This window comes from Triticum aestivum, chromosome 1A (assembly GCF_018294505.1).
Source record: "Triticum aestivum cultivar Chinese Spring chromosome 1A, IWGSC CS RefSeq v2.1, whole genome shotgun sequence".
Lineage (NCBI taxonomy): Eukaryota > Viridiplantae > Streptophyta > Magnoliopsida > Poales > Poaceae > Triticum > Triticum aestivum.
The window spans coordinates 370,156,966-370,177,426 of record NC_057794.1 but is presented as its reverse complement, the minus strand read 5'-3'; the positions used below and the strand labels follow the sequence as shown (position 1 = coordinate 370,177,426).

At 44.9% G+C, this 20,461-nt stretch overlaps 1 protein-coding gene across 1 annotated transcript; it reads right to left on the bottom strand.

Annotated features, from left to right (window-relative positions):
- Window positions 1-7,476: 7,476 nt before the first annotated feature.
- Window positions 7,477-8,760, bottom strand: LOC123131617 (cytochrome c-type biogenesis protein CcmE homolog, mitochondrial). Its single transcript, XM_044551305.1, has one exon. It carries the CDS (start codon window positions 8,609-8,611, stop codon window positions 7,823-7,825), a length of 789 nt encoding a protein of 262 aa, XP_044407240.1. The 5' UTR covers window positions 8,612-8,760; the 3' UTR covers window positions 7,477-7,822.
- Window positions 8,761-20,461: the final 11,701 nt, after the last annotated feature.

Genomic DNA, 20,461 nt, shown 5'->3' with positions numbered 1-20,461 from the left:
GTTCTTCCTCTCATTTTCCTTCCTAGCATTAGTTGCTTCGGTGGGATTTGAGAGAGAAGGACTTGGGCACTCCGTGTGCCCTTGCCATTGCATTGGTGGATCGGTTTGAGTTCTCCACGTGATACGTGGAAGTTACAAGTTGAGAAGCTTATTACTCTTGGGTGCTTGGTACCCTTGAACTTGTTCCTCTTGGGTGCTTGGGCGCCCTAGACGGTTGTTGGTGTTCGAAGCTCAATCATTGTGGTGCAAAGCTCCGGGCAAGCGTCGGGGTCTTCAATTAGGTTGTGGAGATCGCCCTGAGCAATTTGACGGGTACCGGTGACCGCCCCCAAGGGTTGCCAAAGTGTACGGGTTCGGTGACCGCCCCCAAGGGTTGCCATTTGTACCGGTTCGGTGGCCGTCCTCAAGGGTCCCTTAGTGGAATCACGGCATCTTGCATAGTGCGAGGGCGTGAGGAGATTACGGTGGCCCTAGTGGTTTCTTGGGAGCATTGTGCCTCCACACCGCTCCAAACGGAGATTAGCATCCGCAAGGGTGTGAACTTCAGGATACATCGTCGTCTCCGCGTGCCTCGGTTATCTCTTACCGGAGCCCTTTACTTGAGCACTTTACTTTGTGATAGCCATATTGTTCTTCGTCATATATCTTGCTATCTCATAGTTGCTTATCTTGCTTAGCATTCGTTGTTGTTGCACATAGGTGAGCCTAGTTGATTTAGGTTTTGTGCTTGACAAATTAACCGCTAGGTTTATTCCGCATTTGTTCAAGCCTAAACCGTAATTATTTTAAAACGCCTATTCACCCCCCCCCCCCCCCTCTAGGCGACATCCACAATCCTTCACAATCAATATAAATCAATACCCATGTGGTAAGTGGAACTTATATATCTACGGGGTCTTCTTTCCTTCCTTCCGGAGCACCCCAATTACCTCTCTCTGATATGCTTCTCCTCCCGATGCTTCGTCCCCCACCTCCACTGACCACGCGGGCCATTGCCACCAGCCGCTCACTCTCCCTTAACTCTCATGTTGCTTCGGGCCTCTCTTCCTCCATCATAGAAGCAGTGGTGACTTGAGGAACGAAGCGACATCTCCACCACATGAGGGATGGCGGCAGGTTGGGAACAGAAGCGCCACAGTCATGGCAGAGCGGGCTCCCGGCGAAGTCCTCAATGTGCCCTTCTTATTCCCTCCGGTCGCTGCTCAGTCCCTGCATCTCTCCCTGGGGTCGAAGCCTTAATGAAGGCAACCATGACACCTTCCTTGACCTGCAATAGCACCAAGCACCGGCGGAACCTACACCTTCTCTAACTACCATGCCCCCATGTGTCCCTGCGACGAGTGCCTGGCTCCCACCGAATGTCCATGGCAAGGATCTGCGGTGGAAATGAAACACGTCGGGAGAGGGATGGTTATTGATGCTAGCGGGAAGGCACGAGAAGGCGTGTGGAGACCTCGAGCTCTTTACACGTGCCTGGAGGCGGGCGGTGTATGGCAGAGCATAGAGCCTTGGCAATGTTGGCAGTAGGGTGCTTGGTGGATTAGGGTTCCTCAACGATTCTCTTCATCTGTTGCCGATCGCAAGCGTGATTTAGGTCTATGTACTGCTTTGATTGTTGGATTTGAGATTATGTATTGTTCTCTACATATGCTCACATTTGAATCTATAACCAGTTTGAGGTTGCCCACACCAACCTACTGATGAGTTGCTTCAACCTGCAGATACAAGCTCATTACCGGCTACAAGGAGAAGACCTTCATGAACCAGGAACAACGAGAAGAGAATGTTTTCTTGCTAATGCTTCTTATCTTCCAGGGTACAACTTTGTTTGACATGTTCTCTTCTTAATATGGATTGAACAATTCCTTCTTGGTGTGGATTTGAATAAGTGATCATCGTTTTTTTTTCTAAAACTTAATTCTCTTTTGCAACACAGCTATGAGCCTACCTCATGATTTGTACAATTGTGCTAGAAAGGGGAAGACACAAACTATGAATGTTGTTGCATGAGCTCCAACATATATAGGTTGGTATTCTGGAATATTGATGCATAGAAATGTAAATATGAAATAAGAGCTCGTTCCGAAATACTGACCGTATGGACCGTAGTTTTAGTAAAGAGGCAACACCTAACATTTTGCTTATATTAAATTATATATGGTCTGACCATGTATCTGCGGGCAAGGCTATAATCTGAGTATGTGCTTTTTGACTGGATCAGGTTTTCAGTCTTTCTTCCTATTCCTGTGACTCCACATTGTTGTAGCAGCCATCTGTACATACGAATGTAGTATGGATATGCTCTTTGTGAAGGCGAAACTGATGCTTATATTTTCTACTAGCATTAGTTTGAGGAATTTTGGTGTCTCGGCTACCTAGCTAATAGACCATTCATTAAAGCGTGGTCAAGGAAAAGCCTCTCGTCTATTATTCAGTTCTAAAGTCAACCTGATGCCTTTGTCCAGGGAGAAAACTTTGCTGAATGAATGCTTTTAACGTCTTAATTATGAAACCCTCATGCACCCAGAAAGTTTGTTGCTCCAACTAGGTGATAGAGGGAGAGGAAGAAGCAAGTCGTGTGTGCATACAATTAAATGCTTCCTAGCTCACAAACAAGTTTAGGTGCATACATTGTGGCATGAATTGGTTCTTTGGCAAATGTTCATGCCTGAAAATTTGTGTGGGTTATTCAGTTCGGTTTAGAGAACATGTTCCATTGCCATAGTTTTTGGTCTGTAGCTAATGCCCAATCAAAGAATAAATCTTTTTGAGTCAGGTCTCTATCACTTTTACTGTTATTCTGTACCAACACATGGCCATTACGAAGCAAGACCATGATAAAATGGCTAGTAACAATCCTAAAGTTGGAACTTCACCGTCGGCTCCTTTGCTTCACAACCTCTCTCAGCATTGGCTCTGCTACCTCAAATGACACGTCGTTGGCACCAGGCCCGTATGTCCACATGTGCAACAGGAGCAACTGAATAGGGCCCCCCAGCATCGGAGGCCCCCAATTTTTTTGTTAATCAAGGTATTAAATGAAGCATTAATACTAGAGTAAATAATTGCTGGAAGTATTTTACGCCAAGCAACCCTAGGTATCTATGTCCAATCACGATCCATCAATCTAGTGCTTCCAACTAGTGTAATTTCTTATGAAAAATTGCAGTGTTGACAAAAAATGATTGTTTTTCTTTCACACAAAGAGCCTAATTTTGATTTGCACAGGGCCTCTAATTTCCATGGTACGGCCCTGGTTGGCACTGTCCCGCTTCTTGACAGTGTTGTTGCACCTCTGCCACAAGCATATTTGGTGGTATACCATTTACATCCTGGCAGTACCATGTGTTGTTGCCGATCGGTTGTGTGATACGAGGGAGCACAAAAGACTCGGCAGAATAATCGACATATTACTAAGAAATGTCAATTCTACTAGGTTTAAATTGAATAGCATGCTTGTACATAAAAAACTTATTGATTTATCCAAACATTATCATCCATCATCATAATGCAACGACAATTTCTATTGGCTTGTAGAGATTGAAGTAGAGAGAAAGTAGATTTGTGCTAATCTTCTGTGGCATGTTTGTGAAAAGATATGCATGGGCAGGAAGAAAAAATAGGAAGGGTGTCCTTCTGATGAAGGAGGATTGAGTGAAAACCTAATGCACGTCTTGTAGCATTCACGGAATGGGTCGGGACAAGCCTCTAATAACCTTATATGATCATGATAATTTTTTTAAGTTAGAAAATGGTCACATTTCAAAGTTTTCCTTTTTCGAGATTGTTTATTCTAAATTTGGATGCTTTTAAATTGGTCTATTGTTGCCAATTTTTAAAATTATTACTACAAGAATATTTATGTAGTATACCAATTAAAATGATTCTTTTGTCAATGATTAATATTTATTAGTTTATTCTATAGCAACAGACCCGTAGTGGTAGTAGTAGTGGAGGCGCATATAGTGTTGTAAAAAAGTTCGACAATACTGGTTGATGTGTACGAGGATCCACAAGGACACATACATGTTGAACCATTGAAGTATTTATGTCCACTAGATAAAAGGATGGACACATAAGCTTGGGACCTGGTTGTGACCGCCATACTCGGAGAAGGTGCGGCATTGCGGTGAACAACAGGTTGTGTCGCCATGGTGGTTGCCCTGGGCTATGATGGTGTGCCTTGCCGTGGAGAGGAGGGGACACGATGATGAGAGCAAGGTGCATGCTAAATGATGTGGCGTCGAGGGGAGGCGACAGTGAGAAGGCGTGGTGGGCAGAGCGGGCCGGGAATGAGATGTGAGCGTGAGCATTGTGTCATGCGATCAGAGAGTGAGAGGGTGAATTGTTTTTTAAGATAAGAAGAGAAGGAGTGGTTGTTTGCTTTTCTAGGAAAAGCGATTGTTTTATTTTTTAAGAAAAAAGCGATTATTTGTGATGAGAGAAACGTCGCATACTTTTTTACACAGTGAAAATATCACAAAACTTAACAAATTGTTTCTAGAGAATAATTACTAACAAGTAATATATATGTGAGCCTACATATTATTAAAATTGGGTTGTGACTCACTCTACAAAAAAGCATGATGCCACTCACCCTGACTAAAACGGTCACATGCTTGCATGTAGCAGCTGACCAATGAATATATATTGTATATGATCTTCTTTTCTAATATATGTTTAGTTTGCCTTTGTAGATCAGAGATAAAAACCGGTGGCTTCGAATGATGCTTTGAGAATGTCGATTGACAAAGCCATTGATGTAACTATGTTCTACCAAACTAAAACCTTGATTTGATAGAATTAGAAGAGATTTATACAAATGATTGTTCTTCTTTGTAGACATGTTGCACATGATAATATAATAGGTGTATTTCATTTTTGTAGATTTTAAGAGAGATTGAGATGGATTATGTCAATGTTAAAAAGAACACATAGAGAAGGGTCCTAGACAATGTCATTGGAATGGGCCAAAAATTAACCAAGTTTAAGCAATAAAAAAAATTCCGTAACAATGCACGGACATTATACTAGTAACAACATATTATTAATATGGCTTGTCTGAAATGATTTAATTTCAGACATTTTCTCGACAAGCCTGGATACGTAGCTCTCGTAGTCCATCAAGTTTTTTGCATGTTGATGTAAAAAAGATCCGCATGGTCAGAAGTCATCTTTCAAATTATTTCATATGATCTTCATCTAGGTTTAATTGGTTTGGAGAGCCAGGCTGGTTTTTAGTGTGTGTGTGTGTGGGGTGGGGGGAGGGGGACGCTGCAGGCTACCAAATACACCCATTGACGAAAAAATGCAGGGTTCGGTCAGCGGCCCACATTTCAGATTTGATGGCTCCTGTTTTGGTTTCCAGGTTTCCACAGGATGCTTTCTCGCGCTTATCTGTATGTTTCCAGGTTTCCAAATGCTTGCAAAATAAAGCTTACACCAATTTAAATATTCATCTGTATCATAAAATAAGACGTTTTTACAGTTCAATTGAACATTAAGGGTCAGTTTTTTTGAGCGGCTTAAAAAATACGAAAATGTTAACGCCCACACGTATGGGCGTTGACCATCTCGACCACACGCATCCATCACCGTCCAGTACTATATGCACGAATCTTGACACAATCTGACTGATTTTCTGTGCCACGTAGAACAAGGCGTGTGTGTGATGTGTGACATAGTTCGCCCACACATTCATTTTACCACACGGAGGGGCCGGTGTGTGGGCGTTTAGCAGTTCACCCACACACCAGTTTTCAGTCACGCACAAGGGCTGGTGTGTGGGCATTTGCCATCTCGCCCACACGCCCGTCTCCTCTCCCACACGTAAGCTGCTAATTGCCATGTGTTTTTGCAGCGCACATGGCAACTGCCTCTAGTGTGCTTTATAAGCAGGTGTCAACTCTCTTTTTTTACCCGAGTTGCCATGTATTTTTGCAGGGTACACGGCAACTGCCTAGTGTGCACGTAAGCAGATGGCAACTGTCTTTTATCGAGTTGCCATGTGTTTTTACATGGTACATGGCAACTGCCCCAACGTGCACGTACATGGCAAGTGCACGTTATCTAACGTGCACGTAAGCAGATGACAACTCTTCCTTTTTACATGGCAACTGCCCTAGCATGCTTGTGAGCACATGGCAACTCTCTCAACTGCCTAATGTTAGTATGTGGCAACTCCTAAAGTTATGAAATCATGGCAACTACATTAGATCATACCATACATGGCAACTGCAGTTGAGCAATCATGGCAACTGCAATTGTCTGACATGGCAATCGTAGTTCAGCGACATGGCAACTGCAGATAAACGAACATGGACGAGGGTCTGGACCATGGCAACTGCGGGCGTGCGATGGACGTCACGCGTCGCATGCGGGACCAGAAGGGTACGAGGCCTGACATAGGGGCGTGTGGGCGTTATCAACTTCGCCCACACGCACGCGTGTGAGAGGGTTTAGGAGGGGAAAAAAGATGTGTGTGGGCATTAGTTGTTTTGCCCACACGTAGGTGTGTGGGCTGGTTGCTGTCCATGCCACACGAGGCGTGTGGCACAACTATCCGATACACCACACGTGTGACAGTTATCGGGACCAAAAAATAAGCTGCCTCTCTCCGGCTTAAAAAATAAGCTGCCACTAAAGTTTGTTGAGACTTCTAAATTAGGTATTATATAACTAGTTTAGAAGCCCCAATGAATAAGAAAGGCGGCTTATGAGAAAAGCTGGGGAGGAGGCGGTTTATTTTTTAAGCTGCCAAAAGAACTGACCCTAAGATCACTTCCTCAACCAAACCGTAAATAATTCTGTTTAAAGTAAAAAAAAAATCTAGCAGGTCGATTTGGCACTAGTACTAGCGAGGATTGTGATAGAGAAGTAGTACAATCTACTGATGTATCCCAATAATAATAGAGAAAACAATACAACTTTTGCTCACTAGTTACCCTGAATACTTCAGGTAGGCATTGGCAAAATATAACCTGCTGAATTGTCACGAAATGGAAGTCAGCTAAGCAATATAATACAAATATGCTATATATCCAGCAATGACAATTGTGGCAAGCTTCAATGATGTTCTCTGTAATGTCATCAATCAGTTACAGTGGTACTTCACAGGTAAGGACGAGAACTATTACCTCCATCCCGAATTACTTGTCTTAGATTTGTCAGATTTGTAAACGTGTCTAGATACATCTACAAATGGAAGACAAGTCATCCGGGACGGAGGGAGTATTAAGCACATAGTATCATACAAGGAAGTATATTATGGAGGATAATAACTGTACCATCCGTCAGTCTGTCGCAAGTTCATGATACAGACCAGCAATGCAGTACATCCTTGGAAGGGAATTTTGCAAGTTCATGATAGTAAGGGCACCAACATGGGCATTTGCACGGGGTGAACTGAATTTCGTATGGGAATGGATCCAAATCAAGAGAAAAGCTAATGAAATGAACACACAAGAGATCTAACAATAGCTTATGAAAACCAAAATTCAATAGTCTGTCTCTTAGTTATCACAACAAAAGAACCCAGTAGCTGCACTAGAAAAATCTACAGCACCCAGTGATAAGAGCATAGCAATTGCTACCCAATGAATACGTATAATCGTGTTGAATGGATTATCACACAATCAGTTTTCATTATTTCCCCGGTCAAAATCCCCTTTTTCAGGGCTCAAAATTACCACTCCAATTACAACAGCTTCAATTGAATCATGCTGCAGAGATTCCCCAACTCATCGCATTCGGACAATCAAATCTATCTATGCCTCAATCCCACGCACCCGAGATCTAAAGCGTAAAGCAAAAAAAGCAAATCTTACGAGTTTGCTTTGGCTCCATCCACCGCAACCGCCGCGTTCTCCTCGGCGGCGGCGGCGGCCGCATCCGCCTCGATCTGCTTCTTGTTGCGCTCGATGGCCTCGCCGACCTCCTTGGGCATGTACTTCTCGTCGTGCTTGGCGAGCACCTCCGTGCCGCGCAAGAAGCACTGGCCCTCCAGCGCCTTATCGGAGACCTTTCTCCCTGCCCAGTCGCGGCGGAGGTCGTCGGTCAGTGGCTTGAGGAACCCCTCGACGACGACGGAGTGGCCCTCGCGGAAGAGGTCGGGGAGGGCGCCCTCGTAGCGGACGAGGACATCGGTGACGAGGTCGGTGACGACGAACTCGATCTCGGAGTTGGAGGAGGAGGGGTGGGCGACGGAGCCCTCGAGGACGAGCCCGCCGAGGCGGCAGCGGGTCTTGGAGGGGTCGGTGGCGAAGCGCGCGAGCGCGTCGGTGGGGGTGAGGTAGAAGACGAGCTGGTCCTGGAACGTGGCGAGCACGGTGACCACGAACCCGGCCGCGCAGCCGAAGGTGAGCGCGTAGGTCCAGAGGCGCCGGCTCTGCAGCTGCCGCGCCCGCGCGCCGATGTCCGCCGCGCGCTGCCGCGGGGCGCCCGGCCCGGCCCGCCTCGTCGCGGAGAAGAAGCGCGCGGGCTGGAGGGTGTGGGCGAACGGGGAGGTGGTCGCGGCGGCGGGGCCGGTGGCGCGCGCGGCGGGGATCGGGGTCGGGGTGTGGAGGAGGGCGGAGAGGAGGCGGCGGGAGGGGAGAAGGCGCGAGAAGGCCATGGGGACGGTGGGATCTGGGAGGTGCGGGGCCGAGGGAATGGGGAAAAGGCGTGTGTGCGCGGTGCGCTCGCCTTTGCCTCCGGATGGGTGGTCGGTCGGCCGCTGATCTTCTTGCTGCGCACGGCACGCCGGTGCGGCGAGGTCAAAGTGGGCTGCGCCGTTCTTGCGAATGGACCCCCGAGGTCCGCGGGAGCGCGGAAACACCGTGGATTTCTGGCCCAGGAAAGTGTGTGGAAATCGTAAAGGGAAATGCACCGTTTTACCAATAGTTGAGACTCAATCTGAAGACATTTCCGCTTTAGCTCCTTCCTCATCTGTTATATCTTTTTTCTTGGATTTCATCAGCCCCAATTGCTTTAGGTGAGAGATCGAACCTCCACTTGTTTCTGGTTGAAGAGGGGAGAACGAGCAGACATCGAACGATTAATTTCTAAGAAAGAACTAATATCCTGTTTTGGGATTTCGATTGAAATCCCTCTTAGGCCTTGTTCGGTTCCTTCAGATTTGAAGGGGTTTGGAGGAGATTGAGAGGGATTAAATCCCCCACAAGTCAAAATCCACCTCAATCCCCTTCAATCCTCTCCAATCCCTTTGTGGGAGGGATTAACCGAACAAGCCTTTATGGGTGATCTTTGATAGTTTCTTGTCTGAATTGACAATCATAAAGACGGTTGCATAAGCGTGGTGGTGGGGAAGATTTTGGATTCTAAGTTTCAAGACCTAGTACGGGCAAAGCGCACCGATACCGATACCAAACCTTGCTTGAGAGAGATCGAACTTGAGTCTGATTCTATTTTTCTATTCGACCGGACACCACCACTGGCTTGTACTTAAGAATGGGTCTGGTGTTTGCGTCCGCGTTTCTGCCGTATTTCACGTTTTGGAAAAGTCTGAAATTACTAATTTTGGTCTAAAATACATCAATTTTTTGTTCCATCAATATTTACTAGTAGTACATCATAATTGATCGTTAATCATATTGGCTGCCTTCATACCACATGACTCATTCGACAATGAGACATCTTTTCCCCCAATCTCTGTGTCATCCCCACATAAAGGAATTATGTGAAGTTCTCTTCATGCCACACGCAGCTTTCATATATAGTGCACTTCAAAAGTTTAAATATGAAGGTTCGGAGGTCAGATATAAAGGATAATGATTCTAAAAGTATGACGACTATGCTAGAATGTCATATTTATTTAGCATCACATACTGACAGTTATGATGACGATTGGCTCATTACGACATCTCTGCTAAAGTTGTTCTTAGGCAAGTTTGTACTACCAATACATATCATGCATAGACACCACCTTCGACAACACGTACAACGATATGTCTATAACTAGTCTATCTTTAGCCTTGACTATGTGTAGAGTGCGAACTACATGCACCATCCATACAAGAACAAAACCACTATTTGTAAGATGTCCATGGATTGTTTTCAATTATGAAGAAACCCTCTTTCTCTTTCATCCACCTCATCTAAATTTCTACATACAACCGATGTCATGCTATTGAACATGCCCAAAGTAGAGTTGAGATTGCAGCAAAACAATTGTCGTTGTAGGTTGATGTAGTGGAGACGCTGAGAGTACATATCGTAGATAATTCTATTATTTTTCTGGTGATTCATGACAAAGTAATTGAGAGGGCTAACTGTTTATTGAGTTATATTTGGGGAATGTAGTCCTAATGAATATTTTGGTATCAATTGTGACCCCACCTCAAACTTTTGAAGATGGTGTCTACATCAATCTTTATACTGTAATATATAAGTTTTAGTGAATCCAAGAATTATATTACTCCCTCCTTCCATCTATATAGGGCCTAATGTGTTTTTCGAGGCTAACGTTGACCAAATGTTAGAGCAATAATATATGACATGCAACTTACACAAAGCACGTCATCAAATTCGTATGTGAAAGGAGCTTTCAATGATATATTTTTCACATTATGCATGTCATGTAGTATTAATTTTATCAATAGTCAAAGGCGGTCTTGAAAAATGCATTAGGCCCTATATAGATGGAAGGAGGGAGTATTATTATTTTGCGAATAAGTTCTCGCGTTATTCAAACTTTAAGGGTTGCAATCTTGTCCAGCAACATCCAGGACTTCATCTGTACTAGAGCCTAACCAAACCGCAGTTTGGCGTTGCAACCTGCCAAAGTTGGCCATGAAATGATTAGCTCTATTACAGTTCTGACAGATATGAGTAATGCAAGAATCTATCTCCCTCCCTCCCTCCCTCTATCTCATACGACTAATGACCTCTCTAAAAATAAAATCATATTTTGATTTGCTCCCTTCTCCAACTTTGATCATTTTGACTGCCTCTAGATAGTCTGATTCCATCACAACAGGTAGACTACTGCATTGCAATGCTATAATTATATTGAGTGTATGAAAGTTGTACTATGTAGAGGGGCGCAAGCAAAGGTACTTTGGTTTGAAGTCCATGCAAAGATCTGTCAAGGATCCTCAAAAAGGATCCACAATAGCCACTCTACAACTAAGTTTTTTCCAAAGCTTCAGTGCCACTTTGGTTTCTTAATTAGTACTATGGAGTCTCTATGAGCGAGCTAACCTTACCCCCAACCAAACTCAGATTCTATAGGTTGGAATCGGCACTCATTTTGTTCTGGTACCGCTGAGCCAAAATCATGTCAAATATTTTTCTGTTAGCTCTGGAACTTGCAAGCATAACGTTTCAAACATCACTTCTGAACAACTTATAGTTTGCTTCTATATCTGGTTACAGTATAGGTTTGATACCCCCAAGTTGTGACTTCGACATCTATGCATACATTTTATTTAAGTACTTCTCTGTCTACAATGGTACTACTAAGATGCTCATTTTACTAGATACTATAGAGCAAGTTAATGCGCACAAAAAAGAGCCACCTCTTTGTCTTTTAGAACCACCAACTCTTTTATCCCATTACTTAGGAGCACTGTGTTTTTTAGGTTTATAAAGATTTGATATGACCATTCAACTTTTGAATGAATCACCTCATTCCATTCTACTCCATTCCAATTGCCACAAGTTCAAGTCTTGGGATATAGAGAGAGATCTCCAAGGCAAGAAGGGAAGATAATAAGTTTTCGGTGATTCCATGGGCACTTCTTTGGTTATTTGAAGGCCAAGAATTCCTTCCTCATTCTTGAACCCCACACCTACTATTCCTATATTGTTACCCCACTCATGTCCCTTGTGTGAGAGAGAGATCATATGGGTTCTTGAGAAGCGCTTTGTTGAAGATCTTTTGAGAAGATCTACCTAGTGACTTTGATTTGCTTCTTACTATTGGAGGGTGTACGCCTCCTAGAAGGTTAAGATCGAGTCACTTGAAAGCCTTCATCCACTACATTGTGAAGGAATTACGAGTTTTTAAAGGCTCGGGGATCGCCTGCTTTGTGAAGATCTAACCCTTAGTGAATGCTTGGCATGGAAGGTTGATAAGCCATGGTTGAATGTTGATTGCGCTTGTTGGACCGCTTGGTGGATGATGCAGAATAGATCATTGTGATCTTAGCTGTTTGGTTCAAGGCCTCTGTCAACATTGAGTAGGATTGTGATAACTATCTGAACCATGGGGAAAAGACTGACATGTCACTTGTGTTTGCATTTCAAACTCAAACTCATTATCTGTTGGGGAATGTAGCAGAATTTTAAAATTTTCTACGCATCACCAAGATCAATCTATGGAGTCATCTAGCAACGAGGGAGAGAGGAGTGCATCTACATACCCTTGTAGATCGCGCGCGGAAGCGTTCAAAAGAACGGGGTTGATGGAGTCGTACTCGTCGTGATCCAAATCACCGATGACCTAGCGCCGAACGGACGGCACCTTCGCGTTCAACACACGTACGGTTGGGAAGACGTCTCCTCCAACTTGATCCAACAAGGGGGAAGGAGAGGTTGATGAAGATCCAGCAGCACGATGGCGTGGTGGTGGAAGCAACGGTGATCTCGGCAGGGCTTCGCCAAGCACAGGGAGAGGAAGGAGTGTCACGGGAGGGAGAGGGAGAGGCCAGGGGCTAGGGTGCGACTGCCCTCCCTCCCCCCACTATTTATAGGACCCCTAGAGGGGGCGCCGGCCCTAGGAGATGCCATCTCCAGGGGGGAAGGGGGGTGGAGTGCCCCCCAAGCCAAGTGGGGCGCCCCCACCCCTAGGGTTTCCAACCCTAGGCGCAGGGGAGGCCCATGGGGGGCGCACCAGCCCATAGGGGCTGGTTCCCCTCCCACTTCATCCCATGGGGCCCTCCGGGATAGGTGGCCCCACCCGATGGACCCCGGGGACCCTTCCAGTGGTCCCGTACAATACCAATTACCCCCGAAACCTTTCCGATGGCCGAAAGTTGACTTCCTATATAAATATCTTCACCTCCGGACCATTCCGGAACTCCTCGTGACGTCCGGGATCTCATCCGGGACTCCGAACAACTTTCGGGTTACCGTATACTAATATCTCAACAACTCTAGCGTCACCGAACCTTAAGCGTGTAGACCCTACGGGTTCGGGAGACACGCAGACATGACCGAGACGACTCTCCGGTCAATAACCAACAGCTGGATCTGGATACCCATGTTGTCTCCCACATGCTCCTCGATGATCTCATTGGATGAACCATGATGTCGAGGATTCAATCAATCCGTATACAATTCCCTTTGTCAATCGGTACGTTACTTGCCCGAGACTCAATCGTCGGTATCCCAATACCTCGTTCAATCTCGTTACCGGCAAGTCACTTTACTCGTACCGTAATGCATGATCCCATGATCAACCACTTGGTCACATTGAGCTCATTATGATGATGCATTACTGAGTGGGCCCAGAGATACCTCTCCGTCATACGAAGTGACAAATCCCAGTCTCGATTCGTGCCAACCCAACAGACACTTTTGGAGATACCTGTAGTGTACCTTTATAGTCACCCAGTTACGTTGTGACGTTTGGCACACCAAAACCACCCTTACGGTATCCGGGAGTTGCACAATCTCATGGTCTAAGGAAATGATACTTGACATTCGGAAAAGCTACAGCAAACGAACTACACGATCTTTGAGCTATGCTTAGGATTGGGTCTTGTCCATCACATCATTCTCCTAATGATGTGATCCCGTTATCAATGACATCCAATGTCCATAGTCAGGAAACCATGACTATCTTTTGATCAACGAGCTAGTCAACTAGAGGCTCACTAGGGACGTGTTGTGGTCTATGTATTCACACATGTATTACGATTTCCGGATAACACAATTATAGCATGAACAATAGACAATTATCATGAACAAAGAAATATAATAATAACCATTTTATTATTGCCTCTAGGGCATATTTCCCACAGTCTCCCAGTTGCACTAGAGTCAATAGTCTAGTTACATTGTGATGAATCGAACACCCATGCAGTTCTGGTGTTGATCATGTTTTGCTCTAGGGAGAGGTTTAGTCAACGGATCTGCCACATTCAAGTCCGTATGTACTTTACAAATCTCTATGTCTTCATTTTGAACACTTTCACAAATGGAGTTGAAGCGATGCTTGATATGCCTGGTCTTCCCTGTGAAACCTGAGCTCTTTGGCAAGGGCAATAGCTCCAGTGTTGTCACAGAAGAGAGTCATCGGGCCCGACGCATTGGGTATGACTCCTAGGTCGGTAATGAACTCCTTCACCCAGACTGCTTCTTGTGCTGCCTCCGAGGCTGCCATGTACTCCGCTTCACATGTAGATCCCGCCACAACGCTTTGCTTGCAACTGCACCAGCTTACTGCCCCACCATTCAAAATATACACGTATCCGGTTTGTGACTTAGAGTCATCCAGATCTGTGTCGAATCTAGCATCGACGTAACCCTTTACGATGAGCTCTTCGTCACCTCCATAAACGAGAAACATATCCTTAGTCCTCTTCAGGTACTTAGGGATATTCTTGACCGCTGTCCAGTGTTCCATGCCGGGATTACTTTGGTACCTTCATATCAAACTTACGGCAAGGTTTATATCAGGTCTGGTACACAACATAGCATACATGATAGACCCTATGGCCGAGGGATAGGAGACGACACTCATCTTTTCTCTATCTTCCGCCATGGTCGGGCATTGAGCCGTGCTCAATCTCGTACCTTGCAATACAGGCAAGAACCCCTTCTTTGACTGATCCTTTTTCAATATCTTGTCAAGGTACGTACTCTGTGAAAGACCAATGAGGCGTCTCGATCTATCTCTATAGATCTTGATGCCTAATATATAAGCAGCTTCTCCAAGATCCTTCATTGAAAAACACTTGTTCAAGTAGGCCTTTATGCTTTCCAAGAATTCTATATCATTTCCCATCAGCAGTATGTCATCCACATACAATATGAGAAATGCTACAGAGCTCCCACTCACTTTCTTGTAAATGCAGGCTTCTCCATAAGTCTGCGTAAACCCAAACGCTTTGATCATCTCATCAAAACGAATGTTCCAACTCCGAGATGCTTGCACCAGCCCATAAATCGAGCGTTGGAGCTTGCACACCTTGTCAGCATTCTTAGGATCGACAAAACCTTCCGGCTGCATCATATACAATTCTTCCTTAAGGAAACCATTAAGGAATGCCGTTTTGACGTCCATTTGCCATATCTCATAATCATAGAATGCGGCAATTGCTAACATGATTCGGACGGACTTCAGCTTCGCTACGGGTGAGAAATTCTCATCATAGTCAACCCCTTGAACTTGTCGATAACCCTTAGCGACAAGCCGAGCTTTATAGATGGTCACATTACCATCCGCGTCTGTCTTCTTCTTAAAGATCCATTTATTTTCTATGGCTCGCCGATCATCGGGCAAGTCAGTCAGAGTTCATACTTCGTTTTCATACATGGATCCTATCTCGGATTTCATGGCTTCCAGCCATTTGTCGGAATCCGGGCCTGCCATCGCTTCTTCATAGTTCGAAGGTTCACCGTTGTCTAACAACATGATTTCCAAGACAGGATTGCCGTACTACTCTGGTGCGGAACGTGTCCTCGTGGACCTACGAAGTTCAGTAGCAACTTGATCTGAAGTTTCATGATCATCATCATCAACTTCCTCTCTAGTCAGTGCAGGCACCTCAGGAACATTTTCTGAAGCTGCGCCACTTACCGGTTCAAGAGGTAATACTTCATCAAGTTCTACTTTCCTCCCACTTATTTCTTTCAAGAGAAACTCTTTCTCTAGAAAGGACCCATTCTTGGCAACAAAGATCTTGCCTTCGGATCTGAGGTAGAAGGTATACCCAATAGTTTCTTTAGGTATCCTATGAAGACGCATTTTTCCGATTTGGGTTCGAGCTTTTCAGGTTGAAGTTTCTTGACATAAGCATCGCATCCCCAAACTTTTAGAAACGACAGCTTAGGTTTCTTCCCAAACCATAATTCATACGGTGTCGTCTCAACGGATTTCGACGGAGCCCTATTTAAAGTGAATGCGGCAGTCTCTAAAGCATAGCCCCAAAATGACAGTGGTAAATCGGTAAGAGACATCATAGATCGCACCATATCCAATAGAGTGCGATTACGATGTTCGGACACACCATTACGCTGAGGTGTTCCAGGCGGCGTGAGTTGTGAAACTATTCCATATTTTCTTAAGTGTGTGCCAAATTCGTGACTCAAGTATTCTCCCCCACGATCTGATCGCAAGAACTTGATTTTCCTGTCACGTTGATTCTCAACCTCACTCTGAAATTCCTTGAACTTTTCAAAGGTCTCAGACTTGTGTTTCATTAAGTAGACATACCCATATCTACTCAAGTCATCAGTGAGGGTGAGAACATAACAATAGCCACCACGAGCCTCAACACTCATTGGACCGCACACATCAGTATGTATGATTTCCAATAAGTTGGTTACTCGCTCCATTGTTCCTGAGAACGGAGTCTTGGTCATTTTACCCATGAGGCATGGTTCGCACGTGTCAAATGATTCGTAATCAAGAGACTCCAAAAGTCCATCTGCATGGAGCTTCTTCATGCGTTTGACACCTATGTGACCAAGGCAGCAGTGCCACAAGTATGTGGGACTATCATTATCAACCTTACATCTTTTGGTATTCACACTATGAATATGTGTAACATTACGCTCGAGATTCATTAAGAATAAACCATTCACCAACGGAGCATGACCATAAAACATATCTCTCATATAAATAGAACAACCATTATTCTCGGATTTAAATGAGTAGCCATCTCGAATTAAACGAGATCCTGATACAATGTTCATGCTCAAAGCTGGCACTAAATAACAATTATTGAGGTTTAAAACTAATCCTGTAGGTAAATGTAGAGGTAGCGTGCCGACGGCGATCACATCGACCTTGAAACCATTCCCGACGCGCATCGTCACCTCGTCCTTTGCTAGTCTCCACTTATTCCGCAGCTCCTGCTTTGAGTTACAAATGTGAGCAACCGCACCGGTATCAAATACCCAGGAGCTACTACGAGTACTGGTAAGGTACACATCAATTACATGTATATCACATGTACCTTTAGTGTTGCCGGCCTTCTTGTCCGCTAAGTATTTGGGGCAGTTCCGCTTCTAGTGACCACTTCCCTTGCAATAAAAACACTCAGTCTCGGGCTTGGGTCCATTCTTTGGCTTCTTCCCGGCAGCTTGCTTACCGGGCGCGGCAACTCCCTTGCCGTCCTTATTGAAGTTCTTCTTACCCTTGCCTTTCTTGAACTTAGTGGTTTTATTGTTGGGGAACGTAGCAGAAATTCAAAATTTTCCTACGTGTCACCAAGATCTATCTATGGAGAGACCAACAACGAGTAGAAAGAGAGTGCATCTACATACCCTTGTAGATCGCTAAGCGGAAGCGTTCAAGTGAACGGGGTTGATGGAGTCGTACTCGTCGTGATTCAAATCACCGATGATCCTAGTGCCGAACGGACGGCACCTCCGCGTTCAACACACGTACAGCCCGGTGACGTCTCCCACGCCTTGATCCAGAAAGGAGAGAGGGAGAGGTTGAGGAAGACTCCATCCAACAGCAGCACAACGGCGTGGTGGTGGTGGAGGAGCGTGGCAATCCAGCAGGGCTTCGCCAAGCACCATGGGAGAGGAGGAGTAGGGAGAGAGGTAGGGCTGTGCCAGAACTTTGTGTATAGCTCCATGCACCTCCCCACTATATATAGGGGTGGAGGGGCTGGTTTCTTGCCCTCCAAGTCCATTGGGGCGTTGGCCAAGGTGGGAGGAAAGAAATCTCATTATTTCCTTCCCCACCGATTGTTATCCCCCCTTTTTAGGGATCTTGATCTTATCCCTTCGGGATATGATCTTATTCCTTCTAAGGGGGGATCTTGGTGCGCCTTGACCAGGGGTGTGGGGCCTTGCCCCCACTACCCACGTCCATGTGGGTCCCCCCATGCAGGTGGGCCCCACTCCGGAACCTTCTAGAACCTTCCCGGTACAATACCGAAAAATCCCGAACATTTTCCGGTGGCCAAAATAGGACTTCCCATATATAAATCTTTACCTCCGGACCATTCCGGAACTCCTCGTGACGTCCGGGATCTCATCCGGGACTCCGAACAACATTCGGTAACCACATACAAACTTCCTTTATAACCCTAGCGTCATCGAACCTTAAGTGTGTAGACCCTACGGGTTCGGGAGACATGTAGACATGACCGAGACGTTCTCCGGTCAATAACCAACAGCGGGATCTGGATACCCATGATGGCTCCCACATGTTCCACGATGATCTCATCGGATGAACCACGATGTCAAGGACTTAATCAATCCCGTATTCAATTCCCTTTGTCTATCGGTATGTTACTTGCCCGAGATTCGATCGTCGGTATCCAATACCTTGTTCAATCTCGTTACCGGCAAGTCACTTTACTCGTTCCGTAACACATCATCCCGTGATCAACTCCTTGGTCACATTGCGCATATGATGATGTCCTACCGAGTGGGCCCAGAGATACCTCTCCGTTTACACGGAGTGACAAATCCCAGTCTCGATCCGCATAAAACAATAGATACTTTCGGAGATACCTGTAGTGCACCTTTATAGTCACCCAGTTACGTTGTGACGTTTGATACACCCAAAGCACTCCTACGGTATCCAGGAGTTACACGCTCTCATGGTCGAAGGAAGAGATACTTGACATTGGCAAAGCTCTAGCAAATGAACTACACGATCTTTTGTGCTAGTCTTAGGATTGGGTCTTGTCCATCACATCATTCTCCTAATGATGTGATCCCGTTATCAACGACATCCAATGTCCATAGCCAGGAAACCATGACTATCTGTTGATCACAACGAGCTAGTCAACTAGAGGCTCACTAGGGACATATTGTGGTCTATGTATTCACACGTGTATTACGATTTCCGGATAATACAGTTATAGCATGAATAAAAGACAATTATCATGAACAAGGAAATATAATAATAATACTTTTATTATTGCCTCTAGGGCATATTTCCAACAGTCTCCCACTTGCACTAGAGTCAATAATCTAGTTCACATCGCCATGTGATTAACACTCACAGGTCACATCGCCATGTGACTAATACCCAAGAGTTTACTAGAGTCAGTAGTCTAGTTCACATCACTATGTGATTAACACTCAATGAGTTTTATGTTTGATCATGTTGCTTGTGAGAGAGGTTTTAGTCAACGGGTCTGAACCTTTCAGATCCGTGTGTGCTTTACAAATCTCTATGTCATCTCCTAGATGCAGCTACCACGCTCTATTTGGAGCTATTCCAAACAACTGTTCTACTTGGAGCTATTCTAAATTATTGCTCCATTATATGTATCCGGTCTCTCTACTCAGAGCTATCCGGATAGGTGTCAAGCTTGCATCGTCGTAACCTTTACGACGAACTCTTTTACCACCTCCATAATCGAGAAAATTCCTTAGTCCACTAGTTACTAAGGATAACTTTGACCGCTGTCCTGTGAGCCATTCTTGGATCACTCTTGTACCCCTTGACTGACTCATGGCAAGGCACACTTCAGGTGCGGTACACAGCATAGCATACTGAAGAGCCTACGTCTTAAGCATAGGGGACGACCTTCGTCCTTTCTCTCTATTCTGCCGTGGTCGAGCTTTAAGTCTTAACTTCGTACCTTACAACTCAGGCAAGAACTCCTTCTTTGACTGGTCCATCTTGAACACCTTCAAGATCATGTCAAGGTATGTGCTCATTTGAAAGTATTATTAAGCATTTTGATCTATCCTTATAGATCTTGATGCTCAATGTTCAAGTAGCTTAATCCAGGCTTTCCATTGAAAAACACTTTCAAAATAACCCTATATGCTTTCCAGAAATTCTACGTCATTTCTGATCAACAATATGTCAACAACATATACTCATCAGAAATTCTATAGTGCTCCCACTCACTTCTTTGGAAATACAAGTTTCTCATAAACTTTGTACAAACCCAAAATTTTTGATCATCATCAAAGCATACATTCCAACTCCGAGATGCTCACTCCAGTCCTTAGAAGGATTGCTGGAGCTTTGCATACTTATTAGCATCTTTCGGGATTGACAAAACCTTCCGGTTGTATCACATACAACCTTTCCTCATTAAAATCGTCGAGGAAACAATGTTTTGACATCCTATCTGCAAGATTTCATAAATAATGCAGTAATCGCTAATATAATTCCAACAGACTCTTAGCATCGCTACGAGTGAGAAAATCTCATCGTAGTCAACTCCTTGAACTTGTCGGAAAACATCTTAACGACAAGTCGAGCTTTCTTAATGGTGACATTTACCATCATTGTCCGTCTTCCTTTTGAAATCCATCTGTACTCATTAGCCTTACGACCATCGAGCCGTTCTGCCAAAGTCTACAC